Source organism: Maniola jurtina, chromosome 1, assembly GCF_905333055.1.
Source record: "Maniola jurtina chromosome 1, ilManJurt1.1, whole genome shotgun sequence".
NCBI classification, from domain to species: domain Eukaryota; kingdom Metazoa; phylum Arthropoda; class Insecta; order Lepidoptera; family Nymphalidae; genus Maniola; species Maniola jurtina.
In genome coordinates this window covers 744,327-763,151 of record NC_060029.1, presented here as the reverse complement: position 1 = coordinate 763,151, position 18,825 = coordinate 744,327, and the positions used below count along the sequence as shown (strand labels likewise).

The 18,825-nt window shown below is 37.3% G+C and overlaps 2 protein-coding genes and 1 long non-coding RNA gene across 3 annotated transcripts; 1 reads left to right on the top strand and 2 right to left on the bottom strand.

Annotated features, from left to right (window-relative positions):
• Window positions 1–985: 985 nt before the first annotated feature.
• Window positions 986–7,302, bottom strand: LOC123867068. Its single transcript, XR_006796320.1, has 2 exons — window positions 4,289–7,302; window positions 986–3,027 (listed from the first exon to the last, which is right to left on the bottom strand). It is a non-coding gene; the product is annotated as an uncharacterized LOC123867068 (long non-coding RNA).
• A 639-nt stretch (window positions 7,303–7,941) lies between these two features.
• Window positions 7,942–9,621, top strand: LOC123867052. The gene is made up of 4 exons (XM_045908893.1): window positions 7,942–8,013; window positions 8,307–8,503; window positions 8,686–8,818; window positions 9,547–9,621. The coding sequence occupies exons 1-4, from the start codon at window positions 7,942–7,944 to the stop codon at window positions 9,619–9,621; spliced, it is 477 nt and encodes a 158-aa protein (XP_045764849.1).
• Window positions 9,622–10,255: 634 nt separating this feature from the next.
• LOC123866997 (importin subunit alpha-4) lies at window positions 10,256–18,815 on the bottom strand. Its single transcript, XM_045908800.1, has 6 exons — window positions 18,520–18,815; window positions 17,731–18,429; window positions 16,305–16,547; window positions 15,020–15,292; window positions 14,587–14,763; window positions 10,256–13,944 (listed from the first exon to the last, which is right to left on the bottom strand). The coding sequence occupies exons 1-6, from the start codon at window positions 18,580–18,582 to the stop codon at window positions 13,855–13,857; spliced, it is 1,545 nt and encodes a 514-aa protein (XP_045764756.1). The 5' UTR covers window positions 18,583–18,815; the 3' UTR covers window positions 10,256–13,854.
• Window positions 18,816–18,825: the final 10 nt, after the last annotated feature.

Below are 18,825 nucleotides of genomic sequence, written 5' to 3'. Positions count from 1 at the left end.
TATTTTCATGCAAAAAATCTTGTCCATCCATTGCTCCATTGCAACATGTTTTAAAGACAAACCAACAAACAACACTAAAAACCCGCATTTATAATATGGGTAGTGATTTAGATGTCATAAATCGTAACCAATCAGGACTTAATAATTCAGTTTTGCCCAAAATGGCTGGAACCTATGGCTGTGAAGCCAAATAAAAAAATTGCGGGTAGTTTGAACTTGCGCCCCTGGTCGGAATCTCAGGGCTGCCTCGACACGTGACTGTCGCTAGTCAATACGCCGCCATCACAAGCTTCGCTTTTCTACAACTTTTTACCTTCCCTCCACCTTTAGCTTTAAAACTCCTAGTCCGAGACCTTGGGCGCTTGATGTAAGCTGAAAGTTTGTAATATAGTATGTAAGGGACTAAGAGCCCGCTCTGTGTTGGGAGCAATACGCAGAGAAACTCAGCTTTTTTAAATTAACGAAGGTCTGGCCATCACAGGCTCTCTTTCGGCTTAATATGAGGTTTGACATCTCACCAACGTTGATAGAATTCGAGCCTTGAAGCAAAATTGATCTTTAGCCCTAATTCGCACGAGCGTTAGAAAAGCGTTGCGTTAAAACCCGGCGTTGCGCTGAAAATTCAAAGTGCGCGTTAAAAAAGCGTTGACGTGTGAACAGATACTTGGGAATGTATTTGTTCTATTTGAACGCTTTTTTAATGGACGTTGAAAAAGCTCTCGTGCGAATGAGGCCTATAACTGTGTTACCTACATCCGGCGCTCGAGGGCGAGGGATATTTCAAACTTTCAGTTGTCCAGTATCTCCTTACACCATTTCTCGGCCCTTTCCCCCCTTATGATGCCATCAAAATTATTTACATTTTGTTAAATATACCACAGCTAGATTTTCTAAAATCTTGACTTTCATCCTTTTATTTTTTGACTTTTTTTGTTATTGATTTTTATTGTGTTGAGTCAGTTACATTTTTTTTTTGTTTAAATAATAAATACAACCACACATGATCGATTTTACAGTATACCAATGAATTCCAAAACAAAAATACCGTTCTTATAGTGTAGGAGCTGGTGTAAAAGTTATTTGCTAAATTTTTATTGCATACATTTTTAAAACAGTTATTTTTGCAATCGTTCATGTGTCAAAATCTTAGGTGAATTGTTTTATAACATTAAATTAAGATTCGTATTCTTCCAACATGTTCAATTATTTCGTTTATTTTAGACATAATTATTGTAAAATAACGCCACTGGACACATAGCGTCGCTTCACTTACGCGTAATCGTCACTATATGCTGTGCGCTTGCTGTTGCTTCCATATCGAATTTTTAGATATCAAACTAAATTGACAGTTCTTAAAATAATGCTAGCCTTTTCGTTTGAGAACATTGTAAAAAAGTACCTATAGTATAGTATATATAAAGCACTGCATTTAAAGTTTTGACTTGTCAATTTGATTCAGTTTACAGTTTCGACTTGAGTACCTATAACTGATTTTAGTTATATGGAATTTTTTATGAAAGCAGCATGTAAGCTTTCAGTAAGCGTGCAAAAAGGAATAAGCGTCAATGAAGCGGCGCTAAGTCTGAGATCTATAGAGTGACTTTCAGACTTGAAACATTGCAGTTAAAATCTGACTTGTTTTATTCCAAATAAACTGTGAGCAAAATCAAACTGTGCTCTATAGGTCTCTGGCTGAGATTTGACACTTTGACTTTGCTCAGACTTAAGTTTAAACGAGACAGAGTTATTTCTCAGATAAATCTATCTCGTTTTAACTTTGTCCCAAGATCTCAGCCTAAGTGGATAGTGGCTGTAGTATGACCATTAACCGCGGCAGCTTTTGTGTTGTTTTTATTTGTTATCCCTATTTTATATTAGATTATTTATTATTCTCGCCATTTTTATGAGTTTATACTTATTACTTTATATACGAATCCGTAATGACTTAAAAACACAGTATTTTGTTATTCTTTTTAAATTATAATGATTTTTGAGTTATTATTCTGTGGCCAAGAGCTGGGAAATGCAATATCTTTCAGTGTTTTTATCGGTCTTAGTATTAATTTATTTTGACAAACAAAACATAATTTTGCAACTGGCTATTAGAAAAATAAATGGTAAAATATATCTATGAAGTTCAGGGTTACTTTGTTACGTCGTCGTTTATTTGTCTGTAGACTATAAGATCAATGTAAAGTTGGATATGCTTTGAAATCATTTGAGTAAATAGTCCCCCAGCTCTTAGTCCATTCCGGTTGTGTTGACTGATGATTCTGCTTCTTGTCCAATGTCCTAGCAACAGTGCTAGGACGAGTGATTTTCGTGATTCCGAAAATTGTGATGTCTCAAATTAGGGACTCGTCCAAAAATAAAATAATCCACATAGCGACTGACCCCGTAAGGCTAGTATTATCAAAATGGGACAATTTATTTTTCTACAAGGGCTACTTTTCAGCGCAATTGCCATTATTGTAATTAGGGCTGTCACTTTCATTTGATGTTTATCTCTTTATTGCATGGCCATTCCGGTTTTGTTTTTACCTTCTTTTCGGAAACTTTCTTTGGAATGGATAGCGCCAAGTAGCTTAAATATTGAGCTTTGATATTTTTTTTATTTGCTAATTCATATTATCAGAGAGTTTATAAAAAAAAACGTTATTATTTCTATCCTTTTCCGAGAATCCCATATCTTTAAAAAAACTAATTTTATTTTACTGAGCGTTACTTTTTTTTTTGGTACCATTTTGTAATATTGCATATCGAATAACTATAGCTTTTTTGGAAGTGGCAACCCAACGGGGGATATTTGTATGCGAAATAGTGTTAAGGTCGAACACTGTACAATAGTAGTAGGGGGGGTCAATCCACACTTATTTTGTGATACGCGCATTACACGGGCAAGCATTTACAGATGAAAATATTTTTTTGTACATTTTTTATTTTGATAGGGGAACATCCTCTGATTATTATTTATGCTCACCGATATGTGTGTGGAATTTCGGACGGAATACCGACCGATAACCGTTCCTTTCTATTGGCGTCACTCAGAAAAGCAGGTATTATTTAAATATTTTTATCGAATTATTGGAATGTCCTCTCCAAAACCAACACAAAAAAAACACAAGTTTAATGTGTAAGGTTATCCGAGAGTTTTAATCTAAACAAACTAATGCCAAAATAAATAATTTAATTAGAGCGTGATTGCTATCACAACATCTAATTATTCAGTTCACAATCGAAATACCGAAAATATGCGATATCGCTCCGAATCTCGGAAGGAGACTGAACTAAAACCTTCGAAACACCCGTATTTATGCAAGTTCAATCTTGTTGGCCTCCTAGCAACAGATTGTATGACATCGAATGAGCGAAATATCGATTTTATCAAACTACCTGCATTAGATAAATTAATAATTTTATATTATTTTTGACAACACGAATCAATTTTTAAAAATAACCTTACAGTTCGGCCGTCCTGAATTTAACACGTCCTCGTGTTTCTAATTTATCATGTCATGTCAGTCGCGGGCGTTCCCTGCCCTAAGTCAAATCCAAATCATGGGCTATCCTGCCCTCCGTCAAATCGTTAAAACCTACCCTTGAACTGCCGAACTCTCAGTTTTAATATCAAGTCAACAATAAATCCAAACGACTAACTTCTCATTCGATGTATACAAAATCTGAACCACTTATTGCAAATTACTTTCCACTACACAAAAGACTAAATTCTTTAAAAAAAAACTAAAAATTTTAATCACCAAATCAAACTCAATAAAAAATTTAATCAAATGTGGGTTGTTTACAAAAAGATACCAAAGCGAAATTAAGGCAACGTAAGACACGTCCCGCTTCTGAATTATTGGCGTCACTCAGAAAAGCAGGTATTATTTAAATATTTTTATCGAATTATTGGAATGTCCTCTCCAAAACCAACACAAAAAAAACACAAGTTTAATGTGTAAGGTTATCCGAGAGTTTTAATCTAAACAAACTAATGCCAAAATAAATAATTTAATTAGAGCGTGATTGCTATCACAACATCTAATTATTCAGTTCACAATCGAAATACCGAAAATATGCGATATCGCTCCGAATCTCGGAAGGAGACTGAACTAAAACCTTCGAAACACCCGTATTTATGCAAGTTCAATCTTGTTGGCCTCCTAGCAACAGATTGTATGACATCGAATGAGCGAAATATCGATTTTATCAAACTACCTGCATTAGATAAATTAATAATTTTATATTATTTTTGACAACACGAATCAATTTTTAAAAATAACCTTACATTTCGTACTAGATTATTGAAATTGTTTTTTTTATTTTTCCCAGAAAACCCCCTGATATATTTCTGCGTCCTTGAATCGTCGTAAATATTTTATTACAAAAATCCTACCTATATCGTAGGTAATAGGTACAAAAATTCCGACTCGAATTCTACACATGTCTGGGAGAGGCTTTAATTAATTATAATATGTGATACATTTGAGATATGGCTTGAATCTTTGCGCACGTAGAGGGTAAATCCGGACAGCGTCCTTTTTGACGGACAATATGCCCAGCCACGACAGCCGACTATGTGTATAGCAATTAGCAACCTTGATGGGATTTAGCTTTAAGGCCACTAAAGCTTGAGGTGTGCTCCGAGGTACAATTCAAGTGCCACTTTCTCAACTATCGGGACTGATAACCACTATATTCTATCCAGAGAGTATAGCGCTCTCTCTGTTACGTAATCCCATACAAATGTCAAAGACAAATAAAAATTTTTCGAAAGTGTTTTCAAAAATCATTCGAAAACATATGTAGGTAGTTTGTTTGCGATCGATTGGTGACTCAAAATGGTTAACGCCTACTGAGATCTTTGTCATGTGTATGGGACGTAACAGAGAGGCCTATACTAACTTATTTCCGTGGATAGAGTACAGAGGAGTTGTACAATGAATTTTCTAGTCATATCTCAAAGCGGAGGGATCGTAAGTTACTAGATCTTTTTGATGTATTTAATACGTTTTTATACTCAATATTGTAATTAGTGTTTAAATATACCTAAAGTAAAGCGAGGCAAAACTCACGTAACTTAGAGATTTATTACGAACAAAATAGACGTATAGGGTAAAGAGCTAAATATCAAAAGGCTTGGTCACAACGAACGCGAAGCGGCAGACGCGCGTTGCGCAAGCGGGTTACTGTGTTTTGTTAATACAAAGAGCTAAGGTTGAATTTAAACAAAGCTTTTAACAAGTATTTATTGCAGTAAATTATAGTACTTCATCTAATTTAATGACTTTACAAACCACGAATCTTGTCCACGTACATTTTTTCGCTTTTGCATTTCTTTCAAGAATTTAACATTGCTAAAACGTACGCAATTAAAAATGAGCCCTATGTGTTAGCACAGTGCAATTTGTATCATAATTTTTTTTTGCAATAATTAAAAAAACAATTTTATATAATTTAGAGAGTTATATTATAAAGATCTTTCGCGCAATTTATATCTTAATTTTTTTTACAACAGGTAATATAAAAAAATATTCTTTATAAATAATAAAGGGAGTTATTTTTTAAAGATCTATTCAGGGACTTATTCAACAGTGTTAGCATTCGATGTTGTATTGTATTAGATCCTTGTATTAAAATCCGACAGCCCAGCTTGATTAGCGTACCGCTGCCGCCCTGAGTTTGATGTGACCAAAGCTTAATGCATCCATCTTCTGTTTCCACCACATATTTATATCGTTTATTCAAATCAGTCTTCCCATAAAATAATTAAAAAAAAATACCTACGTTGGAAAGCTGACGGATAAATGGGATGAGATCACTGACCTCTAAATAAATAAATAGTTCGCTTGTTTTGACTGACTGTAAATTGATTTCAGTTCCCGTTATAAAAATAAAAGAAAGCCAGTAAATTTATAAGGTACAGTCAGCCTCGTGTTCTGCGCCACAGTGCTAGAAACCGAGTAAGTTCAGTTACTACGGTATACAATGACTGCTGAATGTCCGAGTAAACTACTACACATTGGTGCTAATTAGAATTTACACGAAACAGAATCTATTTTACTGATTCTGTGTTCAACTAAATTTTAAAGTATTCTTATCTTTTTCTTGTGACTTTAAGCAGTGTTTTTTGTAGTATAATTTTGTAATCAATTCTTGTAATTTGTGTAATTCATTCTTAACAGAGGTCAGTGGATGGTACATTAATTTATTTGTGTTTAAATAATTAATTGGAAATGATAAAATAAATTATACAAATACCTAGTGTAAATTTAATTATACGTTGGAGTGTGTGTGGATTTTGCGTTGTTTAAAAAGATAATACGTACATGTAGTTACTACACTATACGCTGGTTTGATTTAATTTTTGCATTGAAATTATTGCCAAAAATCAAAATGTATGAAAATTAACTCTCACTTACATTCCTACGCTTTTTAACTAATATTTGTGCAGTCAGTTTCATATATTCAAATCACTGTATAAGATAGGCTACGTAATAAATAATACTTGTAATCTATTTAAAGAGTTGATTTCTGCATCGCCAAATAAACTAAATGGCGAATTTTGTTACAACTTACATTACAATACCAAAACTGTATAAAACGTAAGTATTTTATACTCTATCCGCGGAAATAAGTTAGTAAAGTGCTCTCTGTGTTACGTAATCCCATATAAATGATAGAGGCAAAAATGTCAGTGGGTGTTCACCATTTTAAGTCACCAACCAATCACAAACATGTTTTCAAAAACATTCCAAATTCAAATGGAATTAGTTTGGTTTATGACTGACTCAAAATGGTTAGCGCTCACTGAGATTTTTGCCTCTATCATTTGTATGGGATTACATAACACAGAGCTATACTAACTTTTTTCCGCGAATAGCGTACCTATAACGTTTGTTCTTTCAACAGGTAATCGTAGTTACCTTGGTATACGCCTCTACAAGTCATGCGCTTTATTTTGGCATGATACAAATATTTGATGCTGACTGTACTAATTAAAATACTTTTCTTTAATACGAAAGTGTGCGCCATTTTACCAAATTCCATAAACTAAAAAGCTACACAATAATCGATAGAACTCGACGACAAAACTAGATTTAAGTTTAAAAGAGTGATTATGAGTTTTTATTTTTTATATTGCTCAACGAGGTATATTTTTGATTTGTATGTATATTGATTGTGTAACCATGCGTTTGTATGTTTTCGTGTATAATTATATATATCTGATGTAACGAGCATATTATGATACCAATGTAAGGGCAGTGTATAATATTTAACATTATAATTTATTTATTAATTTGCAAACTGTGTTTTTATTTCAAACCTACCCTAGATAGATAGTTGATTTTCGTGAACCTATCAACCAAGAGGCTTTTATACCGTTATATATAGATACCGTTACCTGAGACGGCTCGTAACTTGAGTTCAGAATACGTAATAGACTTGAATTATACGCGGAATGAAGCGCGCCATACACAGAAATCCAAATAATATTACTATTTTAAATCTATGGCGCCATACTATTACTTAATCCCATACGAAAGTTAGAGCTGGGCGCTAACCATTTCGAGACACCAACCGTAAATAAGTAGGTAATTACCTAACTGAAGCAGTCTAGATTGTCTTTTGCTGAAAGTATAAATTTTTTAAGTACCTATTTTCTTAAAATCGTGTACCTACGTTGATATAACCTAGGTAGAAAGTAAGGAAAAATATATTAGATTCGGTTGCGTCGCGTTGTCTAGCTAGTGCCAGTGTAGGCAGGTACGTATATAATACTGACTATGCGCCCTGTGCTATGCCAATTACTAAGCTTTGTACCTACCAACAATATTTGAACAACTATCTATAGGTAGGTATAAGTGCTCAAAAAGATTTTCCTAGCAACGGCATCGATTGAGAAAGCAAACTTTTCTTGTTTATTTAGAAACAGTTATTATGTTATCCAGAAGGGACAAGCTACTCGTGCAACCCTGGGAAGATCGTAGATTTAAAGATCATAGATCCAAGGTTTGTATAGTTTCAATAATGTACCAAAAACCCGGTGCACGAGGGTCTCACAACTCTGAACTATATGAGTCGCTTGGATGAATTCCTTGCGGGCTTGAAACCGGACTACCATTTGAACCGATCGTACAGTTGGTATCTATAAGCACTAGTTTTATAGCTGGTACCTAAGTACTTACTTACCACGGCGCCGTTTACCCTCCCTAGGCTGGACACTCGGAAACACGAGTTCATGAGAGTATTCACTAAACGGGTAGGTATTAGGACTATAGGTAGGTACTTATATGCCCCATCAGGTAAAGTCAGCGTTGCCAGCCATCGACGACCGCGCGCCGGCCGCGCGGCCGCACGTGGCGCTGAAGCTGAAGAAGTGGCAGCGCGAGCTGGACCGCAAGCACAAGATCCAGAGCGACAACTTCAGCCTGCTGCAGCGCCTCGGCGCCATCATGCGCGTCAACCGCCTCGACAACCACTGGCAGAAACCCTTGCCTAAGTATGATTACGAACAATTTTATACCTTCTATCTATAATCACCTAGTTATCTACTAATTCTTTTTATTCAATCAAAAGTAATCTTATTGAACGAACCTATTGATAAGTAGACAGGTTCTAATTACCTATGGCAACTATATTTTTCGCTCAGGATCTCATAAATGAGGATTATGTCTCTTCCAGCTTCCACAAGAAAGTGGGTCAGTTCTTCGACTCGGACAGCGTCAGAGAGCGCGTGTGGGCGCGCGCGCAGCCCTCGCCGCCAGACTCCTACTACAGCAGCGTCAAGTGCTACGCGTGCGAGTATCGCAAGATGGTGAGATCATTCTTCCAGCTTCCACAAGAAAGTGGGTCAGTTCTTCGACTCGGACAGCGTCAGAGAGCGCGTGTGGGCGCGCGCGCAGCCCTCGCCGCCAGACTCCTACTACAGCAGCGTCAAGTGCTACGCGTGCGAGTATCGCAAGATGGTGAGATCATTCTTCCAGCTTCCACAAGAAAGTGGGTCAGTTCTTCGACTCGGACAGCGTCAGAGAGCGCGTGTGGGCGCGCGCGCAGCCCTCGCCGCCAGACTCCTACTACAGCAGCGTCAAGTGCTACGCGTGCGAGTATCGCAAGATGGTGAGATCATTCTTCCAGCTTCCACAAGAAAGTGGGTCAGTTCTTCGACTCGGACAGCGTCAGAGAGCGCGTGTGGGCGCGCGCGCAGCCCTCGCCGCCAGACTCCTACTACAGCAGCGTCAAGTGCTACGCGTGCGAGTATCGCAAGATGGTGAGATCATTCTTCCAGCTTCCACAAGAAAGTGGGTCAGTTCTTCGACTCGGGCAGCATCAGAGAGCGCGTGTGTAGTAATAATAATGGTTTTACTCTTATGCCAATTGCCAAGTTTCTATAGTCCACTAAAACTAAATAAAACTTGCGGAAATCGACTTGTCCTTACACAGTGAAAGTGACCAGGCAAACTACAATTTTTGCTGCTAGTAGAAATTTTGGCTTTAGATATTTTGCGGCTTTCCTATTGGAATAAATGGGTGTTCTTGTTTCAGAGAAGCAAACAACCCTTCGAGTTGGCATTCGACAACGATGACTCAATAGACTTACCCCCAATAAATATGTATTAAACTCATCAATATGATATTGTTGTTTTATTTGAATCCTCCTTCATCACCAGACTTGAACCAATGTATTATAATTATATTATAAACAACCAATTTCTCCTCAACCAGAGGCAACCATAGAGACACTGCCTCAACCCGAGGCCTGTTTCAGTCCTGAAATCAGGCGAGTCAATTATTTGTCTTTTTTTGACGCACTCAAAAAAGTGCGCAAACGATATGGTCTAAAAACACGGCAAAATACTGCACCGCACGGTAGTAAAATATGAGGGACTTTTGTTCTCCGCGGCAAATACTTCAGTCTTTGCAGGCCCTTACGGAGCTGAGCGGATGCGTTCAGTAGACCAATCAAATTAAGATACATGTCAAGTCTTTTGTCGGGTTATTTCGTTTATCCCCCCTAAGGTGGATACCCGGAAACGCAAGTTCATCTTTACCCCCAGACTGGGGAACCTTCCTCTAAATGACTAAAATGCCGGGGGAGAAAAACGGAAGAAAAATAATTTATAAATTCTGACTATCCACCCCGTCTGTGGGGATAGATGAACTCGCGTTTCCGAGTATCCACCCGAGGGGGGATAAACGGAATAGCCTCTTCCATCACACAAAAGGGGCTCTTCGTAAATGAAATAAGATCAAGTAATGTTTGGACAGAATTATTGTTTATTGATATAATAATAATTGTGTTTATTTGAAAAAACATAATTTCCTAATACAGTCCCGGCGCAGCACACGCGGCGTCGGGCGCTCGGTTAAAATCGAAACATAAATACTATGTTATATCAAAAAGCATTTCAATCGAAAGCAGGCCTTTGCTCTCTGTGACATCCAAAACGTAACCACCACACCCTTGACTGCAATTTGAAGCGTCAAAATTGTTAATTGATATTTCTCGTGACAAATTTGCCGTTAAACTTGATAGTTCACATGACAAAGTCGTCGAAATTGACTGTTCTTGTGACAAATTAAGTTTGAAAAGAGTTCTCGTGACAAATTTGCGTCAAAATTGACTGTTCTTGTGACAACGTTCTTAAACTTGAAAGTTCTTGTGATTTATTTGTCTTTTCACAGTTCTTGTGATAAAGCTCCCTAAGCTTGAGTTCTTGTGATAGTTTGATGTCAAAATATACGTTTTACGGGTATTTACGATTTCGACATCACAGAGAACTAAGGCCCTGAGTACACTAGTCACGGAACTCGCGGCACTTAACTTTAAAGCTATCCAATTTTGTTTCGTCCGTTATAATTATACGAAATCGAAAAACAAATGAAATATTCAAACATCACAATAGAGTTGTATCACAACGAAACTGCAGCACCCAACATATACATATGTACACACGTGTAGTGATCCGCCAAACTTAACAATACTCAATGTATTTTATAAGCATCCCAAGTATAATTATATACTCTCTTATGTACCTTTTCCAATACATTTGCTCATAAAAACTTATGATTGTCATTATTACATCCTAAGGCCCGATTTCCACCTAAGCGGGTTTATTCGACCAATCAGATTTTTAATAGATGACGTGAATAAATTATCACTTCATCTTTTAAAAAGCTGATTGGTCGCTTCACTCCGGTTAGGTGGAAACCGGGCCTAAAAGTATAAACCAACTGTGCAATAACATCAATATTATTAGTATCAATACTTGGTCGTAAGGAGCTTTTTACTTACATACAAATGTATTGAAAAACGCATTAAGTGAGCAAGCCATAGTCGTAGGTTTGTGAGAGAGAGAATTATAGTCTCTCTCAAAAACCCTAGCCCACGGCTCGGGCTCAATACTTTCTCGATATTAGCTACCAAAATTTAGTACAACTTCGTACATTTCGCTATCTTATCAAGACTTCGAGTATCGAAATGTTTAAACGTCAGAGTTAAAATGGACCTAAAACCCCTTCTTTTTACACAACTGCCCGAAAAAAGGGTGTAATGTTCAGGGGGTTCATGTTACAACTATGCATGTGAGTTTCTTTATTCCACCATAACTTCTTTGATGTACCATTAAAACGATCATATTATCCTGACTGCCTATAAATTAAAAAATATGGCAATTACTGTTATAATTCTTCAATGTATATTATAAACATATAACAGACATGTTAAGTTGTATATTACGTACTTACAATTTGGTACTGCTTTAGATATAAAGATAAAATTAACCCTTAAAACAGGGCAGAATAGTTACATTTTACTTTGATATAGTGTAGATTCGACACTCGAAATCTATCAAAATCGTCGTACAACCTGTACTAAGCGTACCGCACTCTTGTATTAAAATTCATAAACTACTAATATAGTTCGTCTTGTCGATACTATTACTCGATAAACCTATAATTTTCAACGGATCGCCACATAGACCCGAGCCGGTCTATCGACAGTGCTGCAGCCTTTTTGCTTAACGTCCCCCGTGGACCGACGATCGATATAATAACAAGTGATCACCGCGTCCGCGTCACCATCATAAATTACATTTAAAACAAGTCTCGATCGTCAATCCATCGGGTCCTAAGATAATGATTTTCCGTAAAATCCACCACTTGCTAACGATATACACACACGGACCGACAATTCAACCCTAGCGCGGAAGTTTGATGGCAATCTATTATTATCAATGCAATAATTGCAATCCTTTTCGGGACTGTTCGCTTTGTTGGCCAAAATAGTTTTACCAAATTCATTTGGTACTACCCTAATGTTCTGATATCTCATCATAAATAATTGCACTGGATAAGTAATTGAAATATTAATATTTATTCGCAAAAAAAAAGAACAACTTTAGAAAAAATAATTAATGAATAAAACTTGTTACATATAAAAATAAAGAATATTTGCATAAATTACAGGAGTCCTTTATAATAAAATACGTAAATGTTTAAACATATTACATTGTAAAATTATAACCTGGTGTCTAAGAAGTTCGATCCCGGGCACACCCTTAAACCAAGTGATATTTAATTCAATCTTATGTACTTGTTTTAAAGGTAAAGGAAAAACATAGTGAGGAAACCTGCATGAGAGAGTTCTCCATAATGTTCCCTAAGGTGTATGAAGTCTGCCAACCCGTACTTGGCCAGGCGGCCAAGGCAGGGCTATGACTTAAATCCTTCTCATTCTGGGATTTTCACGGATATTTTGACGTCAAACGTCATCATGTTTAACCGTCATTATATTATTTATCGAAGTTATCCGAAATTAAAACCGTAAATATGCGCAATATACATTTTGACACCAACATTCAAGACATTTTAAGCTCACATCAAATCAGTTGTAATTCAAAATTTTAAGTTCATAGCGAACAGAGGCCCAGATTTTGAAGTATTTTTTAAGCCGCGTGCAGAGTACGCGAACCGTACCTGGAGCAATCTTTATTATTAAATATTATTCAAATAACAAGAATCGACGACATAATATAACGATAGTTCGCACAGTCGGCCCGTGGCTTTACTATTATTGATTTCAGTTCGGACTATTCATTTAACTTTAGTCTGCTCATTTCCAAAACATCCAAACAACCTTGGACTGGAAACATTGTTTTCAATAAAATCTGTATAAATTCTACATTCCAAGTAGAAGTTTATAATTTTCAAATACAAGATTCTTGCAAAAAAAAAAAAAGAAATCTACAAAACTGACAGAATCTGTTTTTAATTAACATATTATTTTAAAATATAATTCTGCGTCGTCAGTCATCACTCGATTAGTATTTCCAATAGTCCAATATCTGGTAATTTATTCAGTTAGTTCAGTCCCATTTTCTAGTCTGTAAAAATATTGACATTCAGTCTTGTAGTTTTCAGTCACATAGTCTGTGAATAGTCCACATGTAATTCACGAATTATATTTTAATAATATCGTAGATACTTCATAGAAATTCAAAAGCTTTTCAATCATTTCTAGATAGTCCACAAATTAAATTGAATTACACTCTGCGATATTTCAGTGTTCAAAGAGTTTACCAATGTTTGGAAAACACACGTGAATAGTCCGCGCATTATAATTAATTATAATACAAACATTTTCATTTTATTTATATTCTGTATTATTTCATAGCATAATAATAGCTTGCAGTCCAATCATTTCCCAATAGTCCGTGAATAGTCCACGCGTTATAGTTCGCAAATTTTATTTTATTTACATTGTGTGATATTCCATAGCGTGTGTTGAGCCTATAGTCCATCATTTGCCCCAATAGTCCGTGTGGTGTCGCTAGGGTGCGGCGGGGTGGCGGCTCAGAAGCGGAAGGGGTCGCGCGCGGCGGGCGCGGGCTCGAACTGGAAGCCTGCGTCTGCGGCCGCTGGCACCAGCGTCGCGTCTTCCTCCTGCAAGCGATACATTACACAATTATACAGGTGTATATTAAAAACAGCTGTGATAGCCTAGTGGTTAGGATGCCCGCTTCTAAATTGGAGGTCGGGGGTTCGATGCGCACACGTTTAACTTTTTGGAGATACGTGTGTTTTAAGTCATTTAATATAATTTGCTTTAACGGTGAAGGAAAACATCGTGAGGAAACCTGCGTGCCTGAGTTCTCCATAATGTTCTCAAAGGTGTTTGTGTGAAGTCTGCCAATCCGCACTTGGTAGACTATGGCCAAAACCCTTCTACTCAGAGGAGACACGTACTCTGTAGTGAGCCGGCGATGGGTTGATCATGATAAATAAAATTAGAACGCTAGCAAAAACGAAGACAGGTTATAGTACTGATGATAATTCATAATAAGATGCCACAAAGAAAAAAAAATATCTGAAAAACTTGTATTTTTTTTAAATTACAATATATAATTACAAATAAAACATCTGACTGAAGCTAGAGGTCAACGAACGTTGCGTAGATAGATGCCGCGTCATGGCAGGGCATTGATATGAATGTATGCACTATCATGCCTCGCATGACTGCTCTATCATGTGGGCCACCTGGTGCACGTTATTACCCGCCATCTTCAGCATATTGTATAACATTACCTCATCAGCAAAGTATTGCTCAATGATGTCGTACGCCATCTTGTAGATCTCCACCTTCTCGTGGCCCTGCAGCTCCTCGATCTTGTCGATGCCTCCGCACTGCTCTATCATATTGGCCACTTGGTCCACATTGTCGCCCGCCATCTTCAGCATATTGCTCAGGCCATCCAGAACCACCTGTAACCAAACAATCATATTCAAAAACTAGTCAAGTGTGAGTCAGAATTGCACACAAAGGGTTCTGTACCATCATACAAGATATAACACTATGGAGTCTAATTGTTTTTTATTTTGCATGATGACTATTTAAAAATACGCCATCTAAGTTTTTTGCTGTTTTAGCAGCAATAGAAATATGCAGATGGTAAAAATTTCAACTCTCTATGGTCCTATTGCAGATGCGCATTGTGCCTAAGGCAGGTAACAAACTCACATTGATGACTTGTGTATCCTTGCAGGCGAGGAGGTTACAGAAGGGAGGTATGACTCCGCACTGGATCAGGGCAGCCACTTGCTCCTTAGTTCCACTGATGCTGAGGTTGGACACGGCCCAGGCAGCTTCCTTCTGGGTCTGGAACTCCCCTTTGCTGAGGTTCTCCACGATCTTGGGGAGCAGACCCGCGTCTATGACCGCTTGGACCTGCTGCTTGTTGCCCGCCGTGATGTTGGAGAGGAACCACACTGCCTCTTTGCAGATTTTCTCTTTCTGTAAAGGGGCAACATTTTTTAAATTTAAAAACAAGTAATGGCTTTCACATGATATGAGACAAATCTATCAGTTAACTCATCATTTCAACCCATTGCAGCCCACTATTGAATATGGGGCTCCTTTCAAAATAAGAAGGATTTAGGCATACTCTACCTTGCTAGCCAAATGCAGATTTTCTCACAATGTTGTTTTCACTATCAAATCATGTGATATTTAATTTCATAAACTGCACATAAATCTGCAAGAGTTAGGTAGTAGTGGCCCGGGATTGAACCCTGGATCACGCGAATAGGAGGCCGACCTCTCAACCACAAGGCTACCAGTGCCTAACCTGCCTATATCAGTAAGTATAAAAATCTACTAAGCATTGATAAAATTATACTGCATACTTCACAATAGTTCAAATAACTATTAGGAATTTGAAATTCCTATGTACACAACTGATCGCGCAAGTATATTGGCTCGCGTAAAGATATGCAACATACTGATGACGTCATGCACGTTTCTGTGCCGTATTCACCCAGAGTGGAATGAGTCATACTAATAAAAAAAAAGAAAAAAGAAAACAACTTTAAACCTAATGCTTTAAATGTTTGAAAAATAATTGACCTAGAGAGAAAACTTTTGCAGTGATTATTAGTTGATTACAAGTAATTATTTTTTTGTTGTTCAAGTGAAAGTTGAAAAGAAATTTGATGAAACGAACAAGCGATGCTACACACACATTTACAGCATTCAGCCTGCGAGAACCCTTGTGAGGAGACTCCACATGCTCAGTAGTGAGCCAGCAATGGGTTGATACTGATGACAAGTATTGGTGAGGAAATTTAAAATTGGCATCAATCAGTTGTAATATGTACTTTCAAGTCAAGAGTGTATAGGCATTTTCAGGGCTAACAAGGCTGCACATCACTTGCCAGCAAGTTCAATTGCAGCCAAGCGCTAGTCTATAATTTAAAAAAAATCTGCACAGCCTCAAAAGAAGAAAGCCAAAAATCAAGTTACTCACTGGATGTGACAGCAGTGCAGGGAAGTGTGAGAGAGCATCACAGTTGAGCACAACTTGTGTCTGTTCGTCCGTCCCAGTCACAATGTTCCCCACAGCTCTCAAAGCTGCCGTTTGCGTCTTCACCTCCTTGTGCGACAGCAATGGTATCAGTTTGGGAACGATGCCCGAATCAATCACCATTTGGATTTGCTCGTTACCACCGTCTGTTAGGTAACTTATTGCCCAAACTGTGTCTACTAATATCTGGAATGTTAGAATGAAAATTATATTAATGCTAGGCTAGTGGGATTTTCCATTCTTGTATATACAGTATTGCCATACTTTATCCACGGAGAGAAGTTAGTACAGGGACCTCTCTGTTACATAATCCCATACAAATGACAAAGACAAAAAAGGCAGTTAAAGTTAAGTAAAGAGTGACCAATCAGTACTATTTGAATTTTCTCATCTATTTATTGACTTAAAATAAAGGGTGCAAACATGTAAATGATATATAATAATGTAAAAAGACTACATATACAGGGTTAAATAAAAAATATCAGTTTTTTAACCCTGTAAACATGTTTCATAAAATCTAAGTTTAATGCATATTATAATATGCAAAGGTAGCTTGTATCCCAGGGTTCAATATAGGCTAATTTGATCCTGGAAAAAAAGCTACTGCAGGATTTTAAAAACCTAAGTCCATGTGGACAAAGTTGCAGGCATCATCAATCAAGTATAAATAAAAAGTAATAATTAAGATTCATTGATATACAAGATTTTTTATAATTCTAATTGAATGAACTAAAAACAGTGATTATCATATTTTTTGTGTGAGTCAGTAACTCTGTCACTAATTCACCATGATAGCAAGGTTGGTCAGTAATATCTAGTTATAGAGAACATGGAGGATCTATTTATAATTAGATATCTTCTGTTTTAATATTCACTAATCCTTCTAATGTTTCACTTCAGGGTTATGTAGTCAAAGGAAGGTTAACTTAAAGCCTTAAAGATAAAAATGCTGATTGCTGTTTTCATTTTATTTAAGTAAATACTCTTTATAACCAAGTTTTTTATAAGAGACAAAAATTCCTATACTATAAACAATACTAAGTTTGGCTGATTATCTGTAAAAGTAAAGTAATTTAGCATTTGATTAGTAGCTCATTGTAGCAATGCTTGGGACTGAAATTACTTAATACATGCATAAATTGCATGTGTAAATTGAATATTTGAAAAACCAACCACCAAGTTTTTTGCTGGTCCTTCTAGAGAGGACTATTCTAAACCAGTGGTAGATTCAGTGACAATTTAAAATGGTCAGTAAGTTTCTATGGAAGGATTTGTGATACGAACTTGTGTGCAATGTTTATTTTTTATTTTTAACACATAGGTATACACACACACTTGTGTGTGTACAAAGTGGCAAAAATATACTCACATTAAGGTCTGAATGTGTGATGAGAACATTGAGCGCTGGCAGAATCTCCTGGATGGTCTTAACTGGTGGAGGCGGGTCCTTACTCCTGCACAGGTTCACAATCACCCACGTCACGTTGCGCAGGAACGATATAGGGATCTCTGGCTTGATGAAGCTGAGGAGAGGGCGGACCACTCCAAGTTCCACGACAAAGTCACGCAAGACTGGCCCGTCACCAATGATGTTACCGAGGGCCCAGACAGCTTGTTCGCAGACGTTTTCGTGTGGAGACATTAACAATTGGAGGAATAAAGGTACAGCACCAGCGTGGACGACTTTGTTTGTCTGTGCCGATGTTCCTGAGGCGATGTTCGTGAGCGCCCACGCCGCTTCGAACTGTAAGGTCGGGTTGTCTGCCCTCGAAAGGCACTGCACGAGTATAGGTAGGATTCCAGTCTTTATCAAATCGTCGATTGGCGGGTTCTTGTCGGAGGAGAGCAGTTTTCGACACTGCTGCACTGCCGCGATCTGCACCTCAGGGTTATCCACGTTAGCCGCTTTCATCACCAAATCCTCCAGATCGTTCGGCGCCAACGTCCTATCCAGGTCATCTTCGTCTGTCGAGTAGCTAGCTGGCACATTTCTACGTTTCTGTAAAGTCTCTTCTCTTTTATTCTTTCTCAGCTCGACTGTCACTTCGTTCCTCCGCCTGCGCATTTCCTAAAATACACCGCCCAAACATAAGTTATACCGAATCAGATTTTTTATCAAACCAATCAGTCGACAGCTATGACTATTTATTATACTCACGTCCACATCCTTGCCCGTATTCTTGAAAACATGCATGCGGTGTTTCGCTGGGTCCGTCGCCATTTTATTGTGGTAGTAGTCGTGATGGCCAAACGGTCGTACGTATTACACAATGAAATAAAGAATTAACTTAAAATAACTTTGTAGAAACTAATCGAACATGTTTTATTAGCACTATAGGCGTTGCTGATTCATTAACCTTTTCCAATATCCACAGAATATTCTACAAAATGAAACCGTCCGTTTTCTCACTTCTTGAATTCTTTGCTTTTTTATGAATCATAGACACGAACTTATTTTTTCTTT